This window comes from Nomia melanderi, chromosome 1 (genome assembly GCF_051020985.1).
Source record: "Nomia melanderi isolate GNS246 chromosome 1, iyNomMela1, whole genome shotgun sequence".
NCBI lineage: Eukaryota > Metazoa > Arthropoda > Insecta > Hymenoptera > Halictidae > Nomia > Nomia melanderi.
In genome coordinates, this window is record NC_134999.1 from 26,741,278 (window position 1) to 26,764,959 (window position 23,682).

General features: G+C 30.2%; 3 protein-coding genes across 12 annotated transcripts in view; 1 reads left to right on the forward strand and 2 right to left on the reverse strand.

Annotated features, from left to right (window-relative positions):
- The window catches only part of cyst (rho guanine nucleotide exchange factor 18 cysts), an 18,016-nt gene extending 9,675 nt beyond the window's left edge, over positions 1-8,341 (reverse strand). Inside the window, exons 1-10 of one of the 8 annotated variants that reach the window (XM_031980414.2) lie at positions 8,070-8,341; positions 7,566-7,655; positions 4,785-5,111; positions 4,052-4,428; positions 3,739-3,888; positions 3,462-3,655; positions 2,416-2,553; positions 1,992-2,067; positions 1,792-1,921; positions 914-1,106 (exon numbers count right to left, since the gene is read on the reverse strand). In XM_031980414.2, the coding sequence (XP_031836274.2) occupies positions 914-1,106; positions 1,792-1,921; positions 1,992-2,067; positions 2,416-2,553; positions 3,462-3,655; positions 3,739-3,888; positions 4,052-4,428; positions 4,785-5,111; positions 7,566-7,605 (1,625 nt within the window). In that variant the 5' untranslated portion in view covers positions 7,606-7,655; positions 8,070-8,341. The other 7 variants (XM_031980413.2, XM_031980415.2, XM_031980416.2 and 4 more) reach the window with 7 other exon arrangements.
- On the forward strand, positions 8,336-13,636 carry Uvrag (UV-resistance associated gene). Of its 3 annotated transcripts, XM_031980423.2 has the most exons (10): positions 8,336-8,660; positions 9,442-9,565; positions 9,820-10,024; positions 10,679-11,266; positions 11,348-11,520; positions 11,663-11,889; positions 11,970-12,140; positions 12,220-13,173; positions 13,281-13,347; positions 13,436-13,636. In XM_031980423.2, exons 2-10 carry the CDS (start codon positions 9,461-9,463, stop codon positions 13,592-13,594), a joined length of 2,649 nt encoding a protein of 882 aa, XP_031836283.1. In that variant the 5' UTR covers positions 8,336-8,660; positions 9,442-9,460; the 3' UTR covers positions 13,595-13,636. The 3 variants fall into 3 exon arrangements, with proteins under 3 accessions (XP_031836283.1, XP_076225878.1, XP_031836281.1); XM_031980421.2 differs by lacking the exon at positions 8,336-8,660 and having other exon boundaries at positions 8,699-9,565; XM_076369763.1 differs by lacking the exons at positions 8,336-8,660; positions 13,436-13,636 and having other exon boundaries at positions 8,698-9,565; positions 13,259-13,326.
- A 1,969-nt stretch (positions 13,637-15,605) lies between these two features.
- Positions 15,606-18,582, reverse strand: LOC116428599 (retinol dehydrogenase 11). The gene is made up of 5 exons (XM_031980425.2): positions 18,358-18,582; positions 17,629-17,918; positions 17,322-17,557; positions 16,951-17,248; positions 15,606-16,701 (listed from the first exon to the last, which is right to left on the reverse strand). The coding sequence occupies exons 2-5, from the start codon at positions 17,899-17,901 to the stop codon at positions 16,462-16,464; spliced, it is 1,047 nt and encodes a 348-aa protein (XP_031836285.1). The 5' UTR covers positions 17,902-17,918; positions 18,358-18,582; the 3' UTR covers positions 15,606-16,461.
- Positions 18,583-23,682: the final 5,100 nt, after the last annotated feature.

The window sequence follows — 23,682 nt, forward strand, 5'->3', positions numbered from 1 at the left end:
TTTTCTTTTTTAAAGCAACTTAATTTGAATTGTTATAACAACTATTCATTATTGTTATGTCAAATTTATACATATGTGTAGGTATATATGTATATATATATATATATATATATATACACATATAAATTTTATATTATATATATATATATATATATATATATATACATATACATATATATGTGTGTATATATACATATATACACACACGTTAGTTGAATATTTGAAGAAGTTTGGGCGTGATTTTTTGTATATCGATTAAACATGTATATGTTAAAGATTTTATTAGTAATGTTAGAGACGCGAGGATAAACACGTTCAAGCCTGCCATACTATTGGCTAAACTGCAAAATTAATTAGAAATAATAAGCCTCTGAGCCAGCCAAAGCTTCTGAGTAATAAGCGGATACAATACCCCTTTCTAACTAGTCATTTCCTATATCATATATATGTATATCATTATTTCCTATATCATATATACATATATATAAGAACATGACATACAAAAATTCAATAAGATCTTTTAGAGTAGAATGCTAAATGTGGACTTAATTTTAATTGAAAAATGTGTACAAGTATCGACAAATTCGATCATTCTTCAATCGTTAACTATTTCAAGTTGACAATGAATAAATGGAGACAAATACTCAAGTTCGGTTACTTCTATCGAAAAAATACTTTCATAAAAAATCTAATAAGCAAAGAAAAAAGAAAAGAAATCGAAATTTGCTCTTTTTATCGGGCGCAAATGTGCATTTACGCATATTTTAACTTATAAATTACTTGTATTGCAAGTAAGAGAAGTTTATTAGAAACTCCGAATTTAGGCATAGCCATGCCAATTGCGTGCGAATCTTGAACCACAGAAACGCAGATCCAATGCGGGAAAATAATATTCGTAATAAAAATTATTTACCTTCCGCTTCCATATGAAGATGGTAGGGGCAACGACGCAGTAGAACCTCTCTTAACATTACAACTACTCGACATTGTAGACATGTTTGATGAAGGTTTAGTGATAGCTTTACTAGAATGATGTTTTGATTTAATACATTCTAGTACTAGTTGATCTTTACATCCTTGACTTTGATGTACAGATACTCCACAATCTAAAAATAGATTTTGATTCTTGCAATAGATTCGTGAATGCGTACAAGTAGTACAGCAATGCCCGTTTAAGCAAATTCTTTCCCTAAGAATTGACTGAAGCACAACTCGATGAAATGAAAGAATAGAAATAACGAGCGTAAGCGAGATATAGCAGTACATCGAGTAGCAACAGTCGGGACCCGACACTTCAAAGCTATACTGCAACTGAAAAAAAATAAACATACAAGAGAGAAAATTTCATTTTCACCCTACATCCATAACTGCAACACCACTAAATTGTTACGATTTTCCTAATTAAAATGAGTCCAAACACTACGCAAATCGGACTAGCTTTATCGATTTGAAACATTCATATATTTAATTTTTTTTATTTGTATTAAACCGGTAAAATTAGTCTGATTTGCGTCTTGTTTGGGCTTCTTTTAATCGGAACAGTCTCAACTACTCATTGGTGCTACAATTATAAAAATAGAATTAAAGTTACAGAAAATGAAATTTTCTTCATTGGATGTGTGCTGTTTCCTTTCTTTTCGTTGTATTCATTCTCTATCCTTGCCTACTGAGATTACAGTTCATCAAGCTCGAGGGACTGACTGGTAGGAGAAGAGTGAAGATGAGTCTTGGAAAAACCGTATGGATTTTAGTGAAATTTAAGCGGGCATCACTGTATGAAGTATTACTTACTATCACAATGTAGAAGCGGCTTATTTGTTGATTGTTTCATACAAACATCACATATTAAACTTCCCTGAGATCCAGCCATTATTGTCGTCCATAAATGCTGCTGTAGACTAGTTTTTTTACCACTCTTATCCTGTAACACCATTATAATTTTGTCCATTATCATTAGTACAATTATAATGTGCACAATTTTATTCCATTACCTTCTTCTTACGGAAAAATATAGAACCACGTTTTCGTCCACTTTTTCCTGAATTTTGATCATCATATGCTGTTCCACTAAAAATCATAATTGTTACATAATTAAAAATGTTATCAAAGTATATAATATAGAAATTATTGCAGCGACAAAAGTCTAGAAGCATTACTATAGCAAATTCAAACAAAGTGGTTGAAATATATCTAAATTGTAACTACATACATCACTAAGCATATTGCGAGGAAATATATTACACATAGAGAAATTTTGGTACAATACCATAGTCTTATTATTATTGCTACTATATTTATACAATAAAAGAGAGTGCATAATAGTTAAGCCGATACAAACCAGCCATTTTCCCTTGTATCTTGTTAGTAGAATATATATTGTTCATAAGTGGAAAACTGAAAATATAGAATACTTACTCGGTTAGTAATTCATCGAGTGATATCTGAGCATTTGGAGTGCCTTCTCTATCTTCATGGAACTCATGGCTATGCGGTGTGTGAAGATCCTCTGTTTCCGTCTCACTTCCGCTACCCTTTTCGTTTCTTTCGTGACGGCTGTACCATGCAGGATGGTAGGAAATTGTCAAGTACAAACACAAAGTATGCGACTATTGTGTAAAAGATATTGCAAATCAGATATTCTCGTGTGGTGTGCCACCGAGATACTAAAGCGCCATAAAAAGGTTTAAAGATGTAAATACCATTCAGATACAGAAAATGCTATTTACATAAGTGAAAAAGTTTAAATTTTGACAATGATCGAAATAAAAATTATATCATCAAATAAATTTAATGAAAAATTTAATTTCTAATCGTTTTAAAACTCAGATAGCATAACACTGAATTAGCATTTTGATATTTATGTATTTTACTTTTAAAGAGTTCAAGATTAATTACTCTTAATTTACAGTGAAAAACAGTGCGACCATGCATCAATACCTTTATCTACATAGTATAAATTATTGCAAGCATTCCTAGTAGTAGACAAATTTCAAAACTTGTTTCCAGTAATTCATGCATTAATTTTTTCTTTTATTTTGATTTAAGTATTAGTGTTTAAATACAATATATACATAAAATGTGTGTACTTTTTAGTGTGCTACTTATACATAGTGTTTTATAAAGACCGCAGGCTAGATCTTATTAATAATATAATTATTTTAAACATCATGAATCACGTTAAAACTTTAATAAAAACAATAAATTTATTGTAAAATTAAAAATGAAATTAATATTAGTGAAGCTAAAACTCAACAATTCGTATAATTCATATTTGAAATTTTGCACTGGAAGGTAAGTTATTTATTATTTACTTAAACAATAAGTTATGAAGTAATAGATTTAGTTGTAAAATTTTGTATACCAAGTTAATGTTTATACAATGGAAAGAAAACAAAGAAAACTGAGTTTACATTGGTCACTGATCTAGCGTTACGATCTGGAAAGAGTGTTATTTAACTTACGCTGTAAGCGATGGTGTTGTCCTAGTTACAGATTCTGCTAAGTGAGCATTAACTTGTGGTGTAACAATTGAAGGCGTTGAGATAGATTTCTGAAGAGGTAAACGAGAACCTGTCACACCAGGCATTAAACCACTACTTTCTGCTAACCTTTGACTACCTTTGAATCGTTTTGTAACTATCTTCTGATATTCACTCTGTTAAAATAAAACTTTGTGTGGTTTTTTATATAAAAAAAAAAGTTTAAACAATTTATTAATATAAGCATCCTTTAAATTACCTGCACAAGGTCAGCTTCGTTAAGAGAATGAGTGCTTGCTTGTGATCTGCATGCGCGATTACCAACACCTACAGGTCTGGCACAAGACTTTCCTTGTAATTCTATTTCCATTTCACTGTCTAGGCTACTTAAACTAATACTGCGCTGTCGCTGAAATTGTAATGGACACTGTTCAATATTTTTATGAAAAATACTAAAAATATTATAATAAAGCAAAATGAAAAAAGCAATAAAGCGATCATATCCATGCTACAAATATACAACAAATGCACTTTCATAAAAAAACAAAAAAAATGTATTAGACAATATTAACCATGTTTTGCGCTTGTAGATGATTTTGTCCAGAGCATCTGCGACGCCCGCATCTAGTATCTTCCAAATCTGTCCAACTGCGTCTTCTGTCTATACCTTGCGCATTCTGTGAACGAGGACCTACTGATGGGAAATGTGTGGGTGAACTATTAGTGGAGCAATTAGCAAGGAGATCCGGATCAGATCCTATTTCATTATTACTCGAACGTGGTATAATTTCAGGTGAAATTAAAGGACACAGAGAAGGACACGATGAAGTTAAACGTTGTTGTACATCACTGTGGGAAGCACGATGATTATATCCCCAGTTGTTCGATGTCAAATCTCTCATACGCTGAATATAATCATGGATTTCATGCAAATGTTGCAAGTTGTCTTCTGCAATGAGGTGAACCAATTGTTAGCCACAAAAGCACATAAAATATTTTAACACATTTGCGACCAGTAAATTCTTTGCTTTTTTAATACTTATTGTTGGTGAAAATAAAGAAAATCATAAGCTATTTGTCACAAATTTTTTATGTTAAAGCAAAGACAATAATTATAAAATTTGTTTTGAAATATTAATTTTGTAACGATCTGTTTTTGAAATGAAGAATTTTCCATTAAAGAAAAGTACTTGCAAAAAGGCAAATTCACATCAGTGGTCACGAATGTGGTAACATCAACTGACATGTTATATATAATGTAACATTTTGAACAGCATTACACAGACAAAAATCAAATAAATTTACCCAGAACAGGGTAGTTCTTAGCAAGACCAGGTGAGTGTGGTGTGACACTAATGATTGGCACCAAAGGATTAGGCTGTGATTGTATATTAGAGCCAATTGCAAGCAACGGATGCTGCTGTTGTTCATCGGTTCCTTCAGACATGGTAATAGCCGTTTTCTCAATATTGTCTTTGGTGTAGCTGGTTTCAGCAATTATATTTTCACGTGAACTCAAACAACCGAGATCTCCATTAATAATAGGTATGCGATCGCAATCAGAATGCGATGAACCCAAATAATCAGTTATTACATCTTCTTCGCTGTCTTCTCCACTATTTGGACACTCATCTATGAACAAAATAAAAGTAACCCCTGTCATTACTTATATCTACGTAAAAAAATGCGTTAATCAATCTTTGTTTTAACACATGTAACAATTAATATAAACGGTAGATAATAAAAATAGAAAATTATATGTTAAAACATGAATTATTTAATTGATGGGTAATGATTGTAACACTTTTTACCGTCCTATAAAATTACGAAACTCGTGTGCAACAAGAAATGTCGCATTTCGTGAACTACATCAAGATACGAGAAAACCAATATCCAAATGTCCTCGCGCCTATTGACTGCAGAGAGAACAAATAGAACTTGCTCTTGACAATCGAAACAGCCTCTCGCTCTCATGCCATGGTAATGTATAAAGACATATTCAATGAAAATCAGGTCAAATTGTTGCATGACACGTATCTACACATTTAATTTCACAGTTGTGTGTATTCAAACATAAAAACGAACGTTTTTGATTCTTCCGTCGGCAAGGAACAAATGAAAAATAATATTTAATATTAACGTTAATTTTTATCTTGCCGCGGTAATATCGGTCAGGGATAATCCAAGGTCACTTGTCTGATTTCGCAAATTTGACTATAAGAACGTTTCATGTGAATCGATCTAACATTAGCTGACAACAGGTAAAAATAAGATAGACTTTTTAATCTTATCATTCTGATTGATCAAGCAAACTTCCTCTTATATTTAACTGAACAGTTACACGGTCAATTCACTAAGAGAAAGCTGTATACGCGCGAACAAACCCATCGTGTAAAAACACCACCAATTTAATGATCACTTTTGCGAAAGATGTTCCCGTGACGAACATATTCTATTTCACCTACACGATAACTTGACGGGTCGTTTATTGTCATTTTTCTATATCAAGAATAAATAAGTGTGTTCGAATCGTGCAATTCGTACTTTTTCAGGAAGCAGGGGTAGACACACTGTTGCTTTCCCCCGTAACTCCCAAGCGCGAATTGATCCGTTGGTCCGCGCATTTTACCCCACCTCCATGCACCCCCGATCGTGAACCGACCTCCAACCTTCAGTCTAATACCTTTACTACCACCCTTTTCGGTAAATTCATCTCTTGCCATCGTTTTCGTAACTTTTCTCATCCAATTCAACGTTTTTCTGGTAAATTATTTATTTTTCATTAAATAGTGTCCAACTACCCAAACAAATAACATCGAATCTATTATTTTATTATTAATTTCATTAAAATTATTGTAAAACTCTCTTCTAATATTTATATAAAACTTTATACTCGTTCACATAATGACTTTTTTTGGAATAAAAATTTGTGTTAAATATAAATTAAAAAGCATATACATCATCTGATATCTAAGAATTAGTTTTATGTATGTTTGTTTCACATAACAAGATGTTGTTCTCGTATACTATTAGTTTAGATTAGTATTATTCTAGCATAATTTTTCACTATACTTTGATAGAACCGCGAAATAATAATTTCTAAGTAATAAATTTATATTGCTTTAAATGTTCGAACGTATTAATAAATTATACAATTTTAGAAAAACTCTTTACCAGGTTTACACTCATAACAGTATTACACGTGTTCAAGCGAAAATCGAAAATATAATAAAAGTTTATAATTTCTATAATACATATAACAAAAGCAACAAGTGGTAATAGAGTTTTTATAATTTAAAAAATATTTCAAATTGGGATGTTTTCAAGGATTTGCTAATTAGAAAAGGATACAGATTTAATTCACACTAAATACAGTTGAATTATATTTAAACGTAGACTAATTTTAATTGTATAATATCAGCACAGTACAATGCTATGTTATATACAATTATTAAAAGAAAGGCTATTTACAAGTAATATAATCTTTATTCTATTTAGGTTTACAGAACAGTTTAAGGAATTAAAAGTTACAGTATGTTAACAACAATAATGTAAGTGTTGAAGTAATAATGACAACAGAAACTCAAATTACAAGGTATAAGTGTTATAATTCTAACTTTGCTTTCTACATTTATCATAAAACATTTAACAAGTTAATATATACATATGGAATATACAATATAAAATTTTACATTCGATTAATTTATTAATTTTTTTCCTGGTATTCTACATAATATTTGTTCAACATAAAGTTACATACTTATGGTACAAAATGTAATAGCAACAAGTATGTACAATATGTTTTCGTTGTACATGATTAAATTGGTTTCAACATACATAAACATGTTTATTTCCATAATGTAATAATGTTAAAATGAATTTCAAATCTAAGAATGCATAGAGTAAAATAACACTTGATACCGAAATGGGATATGAATACTAAAATTTAAATAATACAATAATTTCAAAATATATTACGCGTTCTTTTTCTAAGTAATGTGTTATAAATAATGTCCATTTTTCATATAATGTCAATAGATAAAGAATAACTACTGAAAATATTTTTTTTTATTATTAATAACTTACCAGATGAAAACGGAGCCAGTATTTCCTGCCTTTTCTCCATCTTTTTTATTTTCAATGGTTGGATATATTTAAGTCTTTCAAAAGTAGAATCTGAAACATTTGTAAGTATTGTGAACGATAAATAAAAATGATTGTTTCACAAACATTTTACGGAGTCTTAAAAGTTTAACTGAATAAACTAAATACAGAAATGTCGATGAAAAATTTTATAAATAAAGAACATGTATTCCAAGTAAAATATTTGAAATTCATTATTATATAGAAAAACATCGGTTATTTATGCAGTATTTTACACTTTGAATAGGACGACGTATACACTTTGTTGCCAAAGGAAGCCGTATTGACAGATGAACGCTGGACTTAATTATTTCATATATTAAGAGGTATTGCTCGATGTCAAACAGGATACGTACCTAAAGCAAAATAATTTTTATGAATCCATTAACATTACTCGCGGTTTATTATATGTAGCTCCTTCATGGAGAAACAAAATGTTGCATCTACCAATTTATATCATGCATTCAAGGCACGTCGACCATTTTGTACTAGTCCTGTGCTGTTCAACATAAGCTCCAGAGCTTATGAAGCTTCTCCCACTCTGTCTGTGTTCTATGATATTCCGTATAGGAACACTATCTGATGCGTTGTACACCGCTGAACATGATGCTTGCCTTACCCTATTTTTCTTTCCCGTCAAACTACGAAAAGCAGTATTCCAATCTGTAATATAAGATTCTGTGGCACGAACCGCAGCGCCACGTTTATGTAGTTATTTTATCAGTAATCGATTCATTTGAATTTCTAAAAACATTTTTTTGTTATATAATTAATTTTCAGCTTTTGGCGAACGTTTATTTTAAGATACCAATCATTTACGATTGAAAGAAAAACATAAGCATTGTGCAATTCATAATTTCGGAGATACAAATTAATTTGCAACACCTTATTTTCGTAACAATCTACATAGCGAGCTTTTATAGTCTCTTACGCAAATCTGCCGAGTGGCGGCGCACAGGTGACGTGAGCTTTAAGTTTTACCACCGTGTAACATGTTCTTTGAGATTTATTTAAACATTTTTGACAATTTCAAAATGTGTTAGTAAGAATGTATACTTTACAATTATATCATATTTTGTATGATTTTATTAGATACATATTATTCGATAAGTATACATAAAGTATCATTGACAATTTTTTTCCAACATAATTTGTATGTTTAACGTGAATCGTAACTTAAATACTGAATTAAAGTCATTTTGAGATTTTAGTTTTATCCCCTGTACAACTAAACAAAATTAGTTTCACTTTTACATTATGAATTTGCTTCCAAACCGTCACCTAACGCTGCTTGAATCGAAAAATAAGGAGACATAGATTACAATTACTCAATCATTTATATTCACTGTGCAAAAGTAAGGTTTGTAGTACTTCACTTTATTAGAAGAATATATTTAAAATACAGCTACCCTTAAAATGATTATATTATACTAGTGAATTTTTTCGTTGGGAACAGTAAGGACGTAAAGAAATTTTAAGTTTAAACACTTGGCTACACTGAAAAAGTGTGGTCAAAGAACTTGACGGAACATTGAAATACATACTACATAGGTGTCAATACGACGAACTGTCAAAACTTAGAAAATGACAATGTCTTATAAAGAAGTTGCAAATAATTAAACAGAACAATCGTTACTAAATAATGCCATTAATAAAATTTAAATTTCATAAAAGAGAATAATTATATTTAAACCTTATTCATTATTGTTTACATAAATTATAAGTCTATATAGATAACCTGAAAGCACATTGCAATTCGAAACATTTATTGAATTTTTTTATGTTATTGTATATTACTCTTTAATGATATTATATGCAGAGTATTATGAAGGTATACAATGGAGGTTACAGAGACGAAAAACCTTGTTAGAGATTTGGATTTAACTTTACAACCTCGTATTATACCGCGATATAAAACTTGGCTTCCTCTTGCTACACAACAGGTAAGTTTCTATACTAAATAAAAATAAATAAGTATATTATTATATTATGTCATTTTATGTTTAAATATTCATAATATGATTTTGTAACAATAATACATAATGATATTGCAGTTTATTTTTAAAGAATAAGAACTAATCACATAACATAATTTCAAAATGAGTTTTATAGAATTAAAACAAATAATATCTACATAATATATTTCATTAAGTTTTATTTACATATTGATTAGTCTTCTGAAATATATAATTTTCAGTTGAGGCTCAGAAACCTTGTACAAATAATAGGATGTAATTTAAAAGCAAACATATATCACGAAGATTGTTGGTTCTATTATACTTTACATAGAACAAGTATGTCGTCCCCTTTATATACGAGTGAAGCAATTGATAATATAAATCCAAGATGGTCAAGTCTGGAAGTACCAAATATACATGCCACCGGTTACTCTACTGCCAGCGGTGAGCTTTATAATCTGTTAGTACCTTAAATGTAAACATGTGTTTATTAGTGTAAATAAGATCAAGATACTATTATTAATAAGATTATAAAATTGTTGTTTATTATTAGGTCATGTAATATGAAATGTCGGATTTTTCTTGCTTATAAATCTTTGTACTCCTTTTGTTATTCCTTTATTTTTTATATAACCTCTTAAAGAGTTTCATTGTTGATTATCAGAGTAACTTTTTGTAAAAAGATTCTTCCGAATTATGCATAATAACTATTTTTTGCATTGTTTTTTAAAACCATGAATACCACTAACATTCATGTAATTTTCTTACATGAATTTAAACTTGAAAATAATGTTGCAAAAACCGCTGAGAATATAAACAAAGCATTTAAGTACAATGCTGTGAATGAAAAAACAATATTGTGTGGTAAACCCAAAACAGTAGTTTATAATGATGTCTTTAGAATTGATTAATTCTAAACACTCCGAATTTTTCAAAAAAGGAATATATTCATTAACATCATATTGGCAGAAGTGTATCAAATTAAATAGGGCAGTTTATTTTGTCCTTTTTTCCTGCAAAATTCAACATTTCATATTACACGATCTAATACATTATATTATGAAGTGTTTAAAAAGAATATTATATATTTTTTAACAGAGATAATTATAAGACTATGGAAACGAACAGTTGTGGTTGATGTACCGACCGATGTAACTGTATTTACATGGGGTGTGTCTTTTACTGGTTTGGCATATATTGGTCCAAAATTACCAAATAATTTAGAAACTATTTTGAAGGCAAATTCTTTAATTTTTCAATTTCATGGAGGTTTTTTTACACCGACATATTGTTTCGTCGAGGCACCCGAATTAAAACGATATCTACATATAAAAGTTAATAATTCTGAAATAAGAGACAGTTATACAGTGAGTAAACTTAGTAGTTTAAAAAATAAAATGCAGGCACTAAAACAACAGACAGAATCAGTGAAAATACTAAGAATGCGTATCGCTTCTGGAGATAATTTTAATACTCCAAAGTACCCGCAGTCCTCGTTAAACAGATTATTTCAACCTCGTAAAGTAAATAAAGAGAAGAAAGCTGAAATAATAAAAATACGAAAGGAATTAGAAATGGCCAAATTTAGGACAAAATTATTAGAACAAGAGAGAACAAGGAAAATAGGAGAACTAAGGGTGTTAAACCAATTGCATTCTGATATTATGGAAGAAAATCAAGACTATGGTAAAACACGATTTATTTTAAATTACATGCATCACAATTTAAGCAAGTTTAAAATATAGAATACTTTTGTGTGTATTATAGGTCTAGATTTGATGGAAAAATATAGAGAATTAAATAGGGATATAGAAAGATTACATGAATGGCGACAAAATCAAATAGATACTAGAGAAACATATGTTCAGTTAAGCAGTCAACTAGCTTACAGAAGAAGACAATTAATTTCAGAACTAAGTTTAATATATCCTATTACCCAGGTATAAATAAGCTAAAATTAATAACATATAATGTGAAGAAGCTTTTAAAAATTTAACAATTTACATTTATATTTAAATAGATACACTACTATAATAATAATTATTACAACGCAATTTTAAATAATTAATTTTTTTCGTGCAGGATGGAAACGGAAAATTTAAAATACATAATATACATCTACCTGATAGCGAAGATTTAGAATTGTCAAATGATACTGAAGTAGCCGTAGCATTGGGATTTGTTGCACATACCACTCAAATGATTGCTAATTTTCTTAATATACCCACTAGATATCCTATTATCCATTATGGATCACGTAGTAAAGTTATAGATCATATCACAGAAAACCTACCTGACAATGAAAGACAGTAAGTATTATAATTTCATATTTTTTACTTTTGTATTTTTATTTACTTAACGTAACTAATAAATTGAATCATATCTCTAGATTTCCACTATTTGCACGTAGTAAGGATAAGTTACAGTTCCGTTATGCTGTTTATTTATTAAATAAAAATATAGCTCAGTTAAGGTGGTACTGTGGCCTTCCGACAACAGACTTAAGAGCAACTCTTCCAAACTTAGTTACCTTAATAAACATTAGGCCAAATCAATCACAGTATGTTACAGTATTGTTGTTGCAATTCAAAACAAAGATTTCTTAAAATATTTCATGATCATAATATTTTTTGTTATAGTTTGGATAATTCGAAACGAACATATTCTACTTCATCTCTGGATATTGATATTAGTAACGGAAAGCAAAACGTACCACTAACACCACCAATACAAAAAATAATTTTTGAAAAATGCCATCGATCTTCAAGGTCTATGAGTCAATTGAAGAGTATAAAATCTTCTCTTGGCTCGTCTTTAGATCAAGGTTTAGATAAGCCTGTACAGTCCCTTGTTTTAGGCAGCCAATCAAAACGAATTTGTAAGTCAGAAGAAAGTGCCATAGACAATAAAACATTGGTACTAGCGAAATATAAGTCAAGTAACAGTAGTAATGAAACTTTAAATAATGCTATTTTAAATAACATAAGTGGTACAAATGTTGAAGACAGCACTCGAGAAAATAATGAAATTGCAATAGAAAGTAATATAGAAATTATGATACCTACATCAGTTTGTAAGTCAACTAATGCTGCGGATAGTTTAGAAGGTTCTGTGAGCGTAAGAGATAGAAGCTCGAATTCTATAAGTAGTTGTGAAATGGCACTTAATAGTAGTCAAAATGGAGATGATAGTTCAAATGATAATGTAATTAAGAAAGATGAAACTGAAGAATTTATTTCAGTTACTAATGAAATATTGAAAAATGTTAATGATGTTGTAGATAATGTTCTAAAAAATAGAAGGCACAGCACAGATTATAATTCTGAGAAGGCTTCGCAAGATCGTGATAATCTTAGAATGACAACTAGCGAAACAAGTTGCAATATTCACGAAAGTATTGCGATTGCTTCTCAAAGCTCAACACATAATAAAGAACATTTTGCTAAGTCATGTTTATCTTTAGACAATATAATGTCATGCACTTATAATGAAAGTGAACTGAAACAAAGAACAAGTTCCATTTGTAGTTATCCAGAAGAATATTTTACATCCAAAGATACTATATTACAGAAGCAATACAACTTAGAGTCGAAGTAAGTATATGTAAAGAACGATAAAAATGCTATGGCACAATACATATTTATAGTAGAATATAAAAAAGTTAAAAGTATAAAGCAGTTGATCTTTTTGCATTTTGCAGAAAGGGAGAAATAGATCCGTTACATTCTAAACATTGGTGTCATAATGATGCAAATAGGGAATCAATGGTAAGCATATTTAGGCATAAATTTCTCGAAGTTTATTTAATTGTTATTCTGTTTGGTGTTAATGTAATATTATGTTTCATAATTTTAGTTGGAAACAGAATTAATACAAACAGCACAGAAATGTGACTTTCAAGCATCAAGTGAATACATAGATATCATTAAACGTAGTTCCGAAAATGTATATGCACGCACTGAAGCTTTAACCAACAAAAAAACCAGTTTTAAAGTTATGAAACCTCGGCTGTAATATTTATATTCTAGAATATACTACGACGCTGTTGTTGCTTTAGTAATTGATGTCTAACTGCACCAGATCCCAAGAAAGTTCAATACACAAATTCCATAAAGTATTAGAATATTTATTGCGCCATTAAAGGAAAATCTAAAACAAAATTTATATACTTTTCCTTACTTATTAAAATGAAAATTATTAATACGTGTATCTAATATGCAAACTGTAAATTTTATAGAAATGAAAAAGCGTAGAACAAAAAGAATAGAAAACGGAGTAAATATATTTGTTAATTATGTTATATATATATATGTATATATCTATTATAAGATTGTGTTCTATTTTCTTAATTTTCAAATTCTATGAAAATTGAACTGAATAATTTAATGCGTTATATTACATAATTCAAATTATATTGCGTATCTACAATTCAGATACGTATATACGTACATAAATGTAAATTCGCATACACACGAGTGTGCGCGGGTGTGTACGTAAAATGTGGTGGATCGTGCAATAATCACTAATAGTATTTTTAGTAATCAAACCATTCACAGGTCTATTAATGGAACTAGCTACTATAATTACATGTACAATTACTGCAATGTTAAGATCACAATGTGCTTATATTTTTTTAAGTGTGATGCTTATATACATAAAGTTGGTACTATTAATATCTCTGTGTACAGGCAATATGATCAAGTTGATTTAATACATATGTAATGCTTCTTCATTTAAATACTATTTTGTTAATTCAATGTAAAATTTTAAATATGAATTTTTGGATATATTTATTATATTTTTATTAAAAAAAAATTAACATCAATGCAAACTGTACATGGAAGGACCAACAAAAACATTAAATCAGTTAGTAGCTACCTAAATAATTCTATATGAAATTGTAATAAATTAAAATAAAAGAACGACATTAATGATTACTGATTCGAAAAAAGATAAATATTTCATCTACAATTTTCACAACAATATATGTGTATAATAAAATTATTGGATTAAAGTATATGCTGACACAAAATTATCAAGTATTTTCGGTGATATGACTGTTATTATTTAATATGTGTTGTTAAATAAAAATATTGATACAGTACAATTTTTACAACACCTATCACAAGAAAAAAATTTGGATTAAATATTCATTTTTTAAAATATCTGTATTTTATATAATCTAGTTTATTATATGAAAAAGGAATAATATAAACAAAATGATGTAAAAAATAATGACAAAAATATTTCTTAAGCAGTTTATAGAATAAAAATATTACTAATTCTGCATTTTAAAATTATCTGAATTGTCGCTTTAAAACAAGAGTAGAAAATCATGTAATAGTAATTTTTTATATGATCGAATCAATAAAATTACTGATTTCTGTGAATTAATAAATGAAAAGAAAAGTAACAATAACTTAGTACATTGATAATAAAATAACATGTATAATATTTAATATATTTCCTATTTTAGGAGGACATTTCAAGAAAATTCTATAATGTCGTTACGATCATTAAAATCTTTTTATTTCCGTTGCGTTTTTATGGATATTTAAACGATTTCATTATTCCAGCTAGTGCTTTAAAAAACCATACAATGTGATATTTTATTTATAAGAATGCAAACAAATATATGTCGCTATATCTTATGAAATCTATGGCAATAATCTCTTAAACTTACTATGTACATTAATAAAATATAATATTTATACATAAAATAAACATTAAATGGTCACTTTATATGTTAAAAATAAAATAATATATATGTAAAAATATTCATTTTGAAGTTTCAATGATACGAATAGAGAAGTTACGTAGAAACACAGACGAGGTATAGGATAAACCAGTCACATATGTATTTCCAAGTATTTAAACTTGGCAGCTTAAAAATAAGTATCTTATCGTATATTCAATCAATCGTTGCTGTATCATTTTAGTATTGCGTCCATGTTACTGTCGACTACGTCTTTTAGGCCTTATTAATTAGGGAACTAAGAACTTATATGCTATTACATACACGTACTTAATATCATTTATATTTATTATTCAAGTTTATAAAACTGTATTATAATATTTTGTTCGTTTCACTTCTTTCACATTCACAAACATGTCTGTATATTTGTACATATTCTCGAGTTCATTCGCTTGCATAACAAAAAGATTTTATGTACTAATTTACATTATTATTTAGAATAGTACAATATTTAACAAATATAGAATTTGAAAATAATTTATTTATCAAGTAGAAATCTAAAATTTTATTTTCTAAGTTACTGTTTTCATTAAATTCATTCGTAATTTTTTTTAAATAATTACCGTTCCATTAATTATTGTTGTTAAGCAAACAAACTGAAAAAATTTTGTATTTCACAAAAAGTCTTTAAATTTTAATAATAGTTAAAAAAGATATTTGTTATATAAATAATTTAAACTAATAATAAAGACAAAGAAATCTTGTAATGGTAAATAGTCCACCCTACTCCTCGTCTGAAATTCTAATATATCTGCAATTTTACTACATAACACTATCAATGTTTCTATAAATTGATGAATACAGTTAACTGATTAATATCATGTTTTAATTGAGAACATTGTAACCATACCTAAATCTTCATTTATGTATACTAATATTCGAGTTACCAACTTTCAAATTCAGAAACACATTTTAAAATATGAAAATTACAAGACTTCTTTTAAGTTTTAAAGCCTCACGATCACATATATGCTGCTAAATAATTATTAAAGAGCAGGTATAAACTATTATTAAATAATAAGTCTTTGTATCCAACTAGGATATAATTTCTAAAGTTATTGTTCATATACGTAGAAATCGTTAAAATCACGGGTTTGTTAGGATATTGTGTATAATGTTTTGCCTTTTATCCTGCAACACCTCTGTGTTGAGCACTCGAATCAACGGTTACAAAACATCGCATATCTGATTTATCCTGCGACTCGTTAATGATACCTGCTAGTTTTGCACTAACATTCCACAAACGTAGTGATATATCAGGATCTAGATTCTTTTGTGCAGAATAAGATTTACAATCACGGTAAATATTACCACTTTCCTCAGACAAAGAAGGTTCTATGGCACAATGTAACACAGTTTGCGCGCCCTAAATAATAAATGTAATAAATGGTTATTATACAATTATTATTATAAAAGTGTATACTTCATAAATGGAGAAAGTATAGTATAGTTATAAATTAATTATTCAAGTACCAACACTAACCGACTCAGCAATACTTTAAAATATTACAAAATGTTTATATTGTTTTAATATTTACAATATGATTAATATATGTATAACTAATTTTACAACTTTACTATATCATGTCCATTCAGTATAAATACAGAAGAATACCTGATTTGCAGTACGTAAAAACAAGAAAGCAACGGGTAAAAATATAATGTAATGGAACCAACTTCTTTTCACATTTCTGAACAGTCCTGTATAAGTAAACCCAGGACATGCCATATAAACATTAACGCCACTGTCTTTAGTCCTTTTTGCAAGTTCAATACCAAAGTAGATATTTGCTAACTTTGAATTACAGTAAGCAGGGTTCATACGTCCCTTAATTGTCAAATCTTTTTCTCCGTTTAAGTTTGAAAAATCTATTTCTCCAAGTTCAAACAGCGTTGATGTAACGATTACAATCCTATTGTGAATAAATATCAATAAATAAAAAATAAACTTAATAATTTTCATAATAATTTTAATTTACAACAAACCTGCTTGGTGCATTTTGTTTCAAATATTCTAAGAGTAAATTTGTAAGCAAGAAATGACCTAAATGATTTACACCGAAATGAATGTCAAACCCATCTTGCGTTAAAGCATGTTTTTTAAAGGGTACATATACTCCAGCATTATTAATTAATACATGAATTTGTGGAAAGTTTTTCATCACTTCTGTAGCAAATTCTCTGATAGATTCAAACGAAGCCAAATTTAATTTCATGGGTATCTGCAAATGTAACGTTATAATTGGATCCAATAGTAGCAAAAAATTAAATAAGAAATTAAAAATTCATTTACCAATTCTCCAGTAGATATTTTAGAACGTATATCAGATATCGTATCTCTAGCACTTTGTAAACTTTTACAAGCTAGAATAACTGTAGCTTTTCTTTTTGCTAATTCTTTTACAGTTTCTTTACCAATTCCTGAATTAGCACCGGTTACAATAAATACACGACCATGCAGACTGTCTACATTCTTACATCTTCCCCATGTGCCTTCACGACATTTACGGAGTAATCCAGCAAATAACACTACTGGTAAAATAATGTAACTCCAAAAAGATACCATGTTTACTTGTCAATTATCTATTTCACGTGTATGCACACTTTAAATATTTAAATTAAAAACGATTTGCATATAAATGAATAAAATGAAAGCCTTTCTGATGCACAGTGGTGTTTTATTACTTTTTACAAACGAATTAATCGGAAACTTTAAATTTTTAAATCAACCTTATTTACGATACGATTTAATTTGATATTTATAATTCACAATTTATATCTCATTATAAAGACAAATGCGACAGAATACCATTGCGTAATAGCAATATTTAAATGCAATAAAACTTAAAATATAATATTTTCATTTTTTTTTTGTTGTGTCACGATTATATTAACGAAACTTTTATGCTGCTTATATGCACAATTCAGAGTATCTTCATACAAGATGTAATAATTCCGAGACTAAGTTTGGGAACCTCAGATACTACTTACAGGCAACGTTGCCGGTTCTTTGCATACGTACCTATATCTCCATCATTTTTATACCGTCTACAGCAGTGCCTAATTTACTCCCCTCACGCTAGTAACTCGAAAACAGCGTTCCCCCACTACCTTTATTCAAGGAGCTGCCCAAGCTATGCTGTGATCAGTTCTATGTATGTAGGTTCAATACAGGTAAAAGTAGGTATGGAGAGGGTAACTTTTCGTGAGGGCACTACAGTGACATTCCCTCGGATAGCTCCTTGAATAAAGATAGCGGGGGAACGCTATTTTCAAGTTACTAGCGTGAGGGGAGTAATTAGTTAGTTAAATAGACACTTCTTATCCTACAGATAAAAGAAAGAGAGATTGCATTCTAAATTCGAAGTACAGGAAAAATATGCATATGATTGCATAAATTTTATTTCATTTGAAAAATTACTTTTGTTACATCATATTGCGTACGCATCTGTATATTACTATACATTTTTTTAAAATTCTTATTTTAATATTTTTATATTTGTTAAAGATCATAATCATACATTATTTTTATCTCGCGGAGATTAAGATTGGCAATAATGAAATATTTTCGAATTAACCTAAGTGAAGTTATTATAGCGAAATATTATTTATTAATTTTAAGAGTTGGAACAAATTAAATTTAAATAAATTTATTAAATCACATTATATTCAATTAAGAATATGTTAAAGGAAATGTGATTAAATTTGTTATCCCTTTTTCTGAATGTCTCATTCGATGAGAAACGATATGTATTTAGCTTTGAGCGGAAAACATTTGTATTCTACGAACATCCATCGGCATTCAATATCATGTATCATTTTTCTCTGTAATCAAGAGTGGTGGAAGAATCCTGAAGACCGGAACTGAGATTAGTTTGAACCTCGCCAAGTAGGAGATCGTTAGAAATTTCGTTACAAAAAATCAAAAGGTATGGTATAAATAATTCGGTACACTTTGAATAACACAATAAATATTTTAATAAGAATTACAAACTGCTGAATGCATTTTTATATGTACGGTAAATGCGAAAGAATGAAAGTATGTTCTTCTTTACACTGCAAGCCTGTTGTACAATAAGATACAAAAGCTTTTATAAAGTCACATTGTTTCGGCAGAAGAAAAGTAAAACAAATTTTAATAGAATTTAAATTGTGTGTATAATGAAATATGACGAAGATAAACATATTATACATGAACGCTATACTTTGTTACAAAATTTCGGCTGTTACTTAAAAATATTTTTACATAATTTATAATGTACACTAAATCAGTATTTTCTTGCTATGGATTCATTTCTTTGTAAACTTTAAGACAGAAAAAAAATTGAAGTTTGAATTTCATTCTATAAATAGCTACATATCTTTTATAAATAAAACAAATTTAATCTATACAGATAAGTCTACCGCGATTAGGTGCGTAGGTTATTTACCGCACAGGTGGCTAATCAAAGGAGCAACATTCTATTCCATTACACGTATATTAATTGAAATATATATAATAATAATAATATTTGATGAGAGAATGTATCTTCTCATGGTTTATTAAACTTTTTATCTGAGAATAATTTATATGATAGCAAATATTTATTTGTACTCATATGCACATTCTAAATGTTTTAGTTACTTTAAGAATTTGTATAACACTACGAGTATCAGTACTTTCAAGAGAAAATAATAAAGCCATATTATGGACAATTTAGATTTAGATAAAATAATTACGATTGTATTTATACATTTATGGATAATTGTATTCTTTACTTGTTATATGTACTCTTCTTATTTTGTATTCCTTCATGTAATTACTTCTGAAAGTTTGTATTCACAAAAGCCGCTTATAGCTGACGAACTTGTTAATGGACTCAGTGCAAACATGTTGTCATTACATTATATTATTCATTGCTGATTTTGGAAGAGATAGTGTTTATTAATAATCATAAATTGCGCGTTTTTAAAATAATAATTGATAACAACAATAAACGTTCAAATTAATTGTTAATAAAATATATATACATATATACACATATACATTGATGTGAAATTATCTGTTCTTGTTTTCTATATTAATTTTCAATTTTAAATGTCAAATAAACTTTTTACTCGCCATCTATACACCCTCTTATTAGTTCATTGGAGATATATATGGATATTTTTAATAAGAACTAGAAAAACGTAAAAATATTCCCAGTTGAATTAAACAAATTCAATAGATTAACATTAACTGTAAATAATCTTAGAAAAGAAGATATTTAATTATTCGTGATTCAATCAAATATATAAACGTAAAAACTAAGTTGATCAATGGTTCGTAAAACGAATAATTCGTAGGCTTACGTTACACATACACGTATGTACTTCGATTCGTATAAAACGCACGTGAATCAAAACGTATTATGCCTGACAAAAAGTTTTCATTCGTTCTTTAATGACTTCGTGTTACGATGCATGAATAAACGTTATAAATAAATATACCAAAGGATTGTAGATATCGTAGAAAGAAATGATCAGCTTATAGCTCAATAAAAACTAATTAATAGAGTGAAAATGGTCTTCGAACTTTCTTCAAACGTACGAAAAAACTTTCCGGTTACCTCGGTACTATCTTGCCCGAATATGTCTGAACATGGTTACACCGGCGAATATTCGTCCGCGGCGTGTCATCTAGACTTGACACTGTCAAATCTAGGCGCGCTCTGTGGCATGTCCGGTTGTTAAAAACGACCCTTTTTAAGGGTCTCAAGTGGTGTTCCCAGCGCACATCGAACCAGTGTGGACGGCATTTCTGCTGCGCATGATCCGCGCCGACGTTCGTGCGCGCGGTACAACAGTGTTGACCCCTCCTAAGGCTGAGTCATCGGAGACCCGACGACTTTAGAACGATAACGCACACAGTGAGGGAACTGTTTATGTTAGAGGCGTCGAGTGACGATCGTCTTAACAACAGATCTCTGAGGAAGAAAGTAGTAGTAACCCACAACGCCTCGAACAAGAACGGTCCGTGTGATGCATCGTAAATATCGTCGCTTCATAAAAAAGCCTGTCCCTTAAGATCGTTTCCGTAAATCTCACGATGTCCGAGGTATCCGCAAGTGATCTGTCAGTTTTTTATCAGCTGCTACACGACGAAAACATATGTAATTACGAGGTTTCGTCAGACGGTGCGAGTACAACGTGCAGTGATGCTGAGCTAGAGATACAAGACTCGGAACCCGACGAGTTTGACGCGGTAGAATGTGAGGAAGACGTCGACGCGAAAAACTATACCGTATCCGGACGTACTTGGAAATACATTCCTCCCTATAACAATAACATAACAGAGTTTCAGAGCTCTTTGCAAAACTATACGCTTTTACTGACAAGTAAAAGCGAGAATGTCCAAACGATAGACGAATGTTTTCGGTTGTTTATTGATGAACGGATCATCGACAGTATAGTGTTGTACACAAATAAAAAGGCGAATGAAAGTATGCCGCCGAGTAAGAAGTGGAAACCTGTGGACAGCATAGAGATCGACGCATTTTTAGGGATTCTATTGCTAGCCGGCCGATTCAGGGAATCACGTGAAAGGAAACGTGACTTGTGGAGAAAGAATGAGGCATTCTCCAGGCCGTTTTACGCGGCCACTATGTCCCGCGATCGTTTCGTAGATATATTAAAATACATCCGTTTTGATGATTCCGCTACGCGGGAGGAGAGAAAAGCGAATGACAAATTGGCGCCGTTACGGGACGTTACCAGCATGTTCACTGCGAACTGCAGGGACTCGTACGCCGCGTCCAGTGTTGGTTCTATTAACGAGCAATTGGTGGGATTCAGGGGACGTTGTCCTTTTAAAGTGTACATGCCAAATAAATCCGGGAATTGTGGGATTAAAATCAGGACCCTCTGTGACGCGAGAACTTTTTATTGTTGTAATATGGATATATATTTAGGGAAAAGTGGCAATATTTCAGAAAACCAACAGGGTCACCATGTCGTGAAACAGTTGACAGACTTTTGGAGAAATTCAAATCGGACAATAACTACAGATAACTTTTTTACCGATATTAGTTTGGCGGAGGAGTTGTTAGAGAATAAAATTTTCCTTGTAGGTACAGTGCGTAAAACTCGACCGGATCTGCCTAAAATACTCACGCAAACGCGGGATCGGCAACAATTCTCTTCTCAGTTTTTGTTCACTCACAATCTGACTCTCGTCTCTTACGTGCCAAAACCCCGGAAGTGTGTTGTCCTGTTGTCCAGTTTGCACCATGAACTGAACATTTCGAAACCGGAACAAAATTACCAGCCGGACATAATTAATTTTTACAATTCGACGAAAGGCAGCGTGGACGTGTTCGACAAACTAGTTAAAGAGTACTCTTGCAGGCGGTCCACGCGCCGGTGGCCATTGTTGCTTTTCATGCATTATGTAGACATAGCCGCGTACAACGCGTTCGTTATATGGGTCACCAAATACCCCACGTGGGAATGCAACAACACACTGAAGACAAAAAGAAAGATCTTTTTGGAGGAATTAGCGAAGAAATTAGTTACCAACAATATAGAGAGACGGGCGATCCAATTCGAAAACCGTGAAATTACATTTCATAAATACATTGTGAACGCTATAGAAGCGACCGGCAGGAAAATCGTGAAAACGATACCGATATCTGAACCACGTAAACGTTCAAGGTGCTACATCTGCATCGGCAACGATAATAAATACAGTTCCGTATGTGACAACTGTCAAGTACATATTTGCAATCTACATTCTATACATAAACGTACTATTTTGTGTAGCCGATGTAGTGACTTGGAATAAATGTTATTTATTTATAATTCTGAATTACACCCACCCCTCCATTTACGCGGCACTCCTTTTACGCAAGTTTCTTATTTACACAGTAAATTACAACACTATTTACGCGATATCAATTTACACGATATGAATTTAGTAACATCGAATAAAATTTTCTTTTGTTTTTCGATATGTCTTTATTATTATTCTTTTTTGTTAGGCTGTATGAAATAATACATGTGTTTGTAAAACTTATACTGTTACCTTCCAATATTTTGTTTTCTTTTGTACTGACAGATTGTATTTTCGCGTAAAATGAATCCTCGAGGAACGGATACTCCGTGTAAATGGAGGAACGAGTGTACTGTTATTATATCCCTTGTTTTTTTAATAAAATTATTTGTTTATTAAAACAAATTTATGTATGTATCATTTTTACGTGGATCACAATTGACCTGGCTATCAGGGTTCGGTACTTTTTTATAATTCAGTACAAGTAAATGATTCTATTTACGAGATCACTCCCCCAGTTTAATGTCCTTCTCATCGTTAATACATCTAAATTCATTT

What these genes read in the sequence shown, in the direction of transcription:
- Uvrag (XM_031980423.2), top strand. Translation starts at nt 9,461, where the DNA reads ATGGAGGTTACAGAGACGAAAAACCTTGTTAGAGATTTGGATTTAACT. An exon ending in TAATATATCCTATTACCCAG is followed by an intron (nt 11,521 to 11,662) that starts GTATAAATAAGC and finishes TTTTTCGTGCAG; the next exon opens with GATGGAAACGGAAAATTTAA. An exon ending in CAATACAACTTAGAGTCGAA is followed by an intron (nt 13,174 to 13,280) that starts GTAAGTATATGT and finishes TGCATTTTGCAG; the next exon opens with AAAGGGAGAAATAGATCCGT.
- LOC116428599 (XM_031980425.2), bottom strand. Translation starts at nt 17,901, where the DNA reads ATGGTATCTTTTTGGAGTTACATTATTTTACCAGTAGTGTTATTTGCT. An exon ending in AAATATCTACTGGAGAATTG is followed by an intron (nt 17,558 to 17,628) that starts GTAAATGAATTT and finishes TTACATTTGCAG; the next exon opens with ATACCCATGAAATTAAATTT. An exon ending in AAACAAAATGCACCAAGCAG is followed by an intron (nt 17,249 to 17,321) that starts GTTTGTTGTAAA and finishes TATTCACAATAG; the next exon opens with GATTGTAATCGTTACATCAA.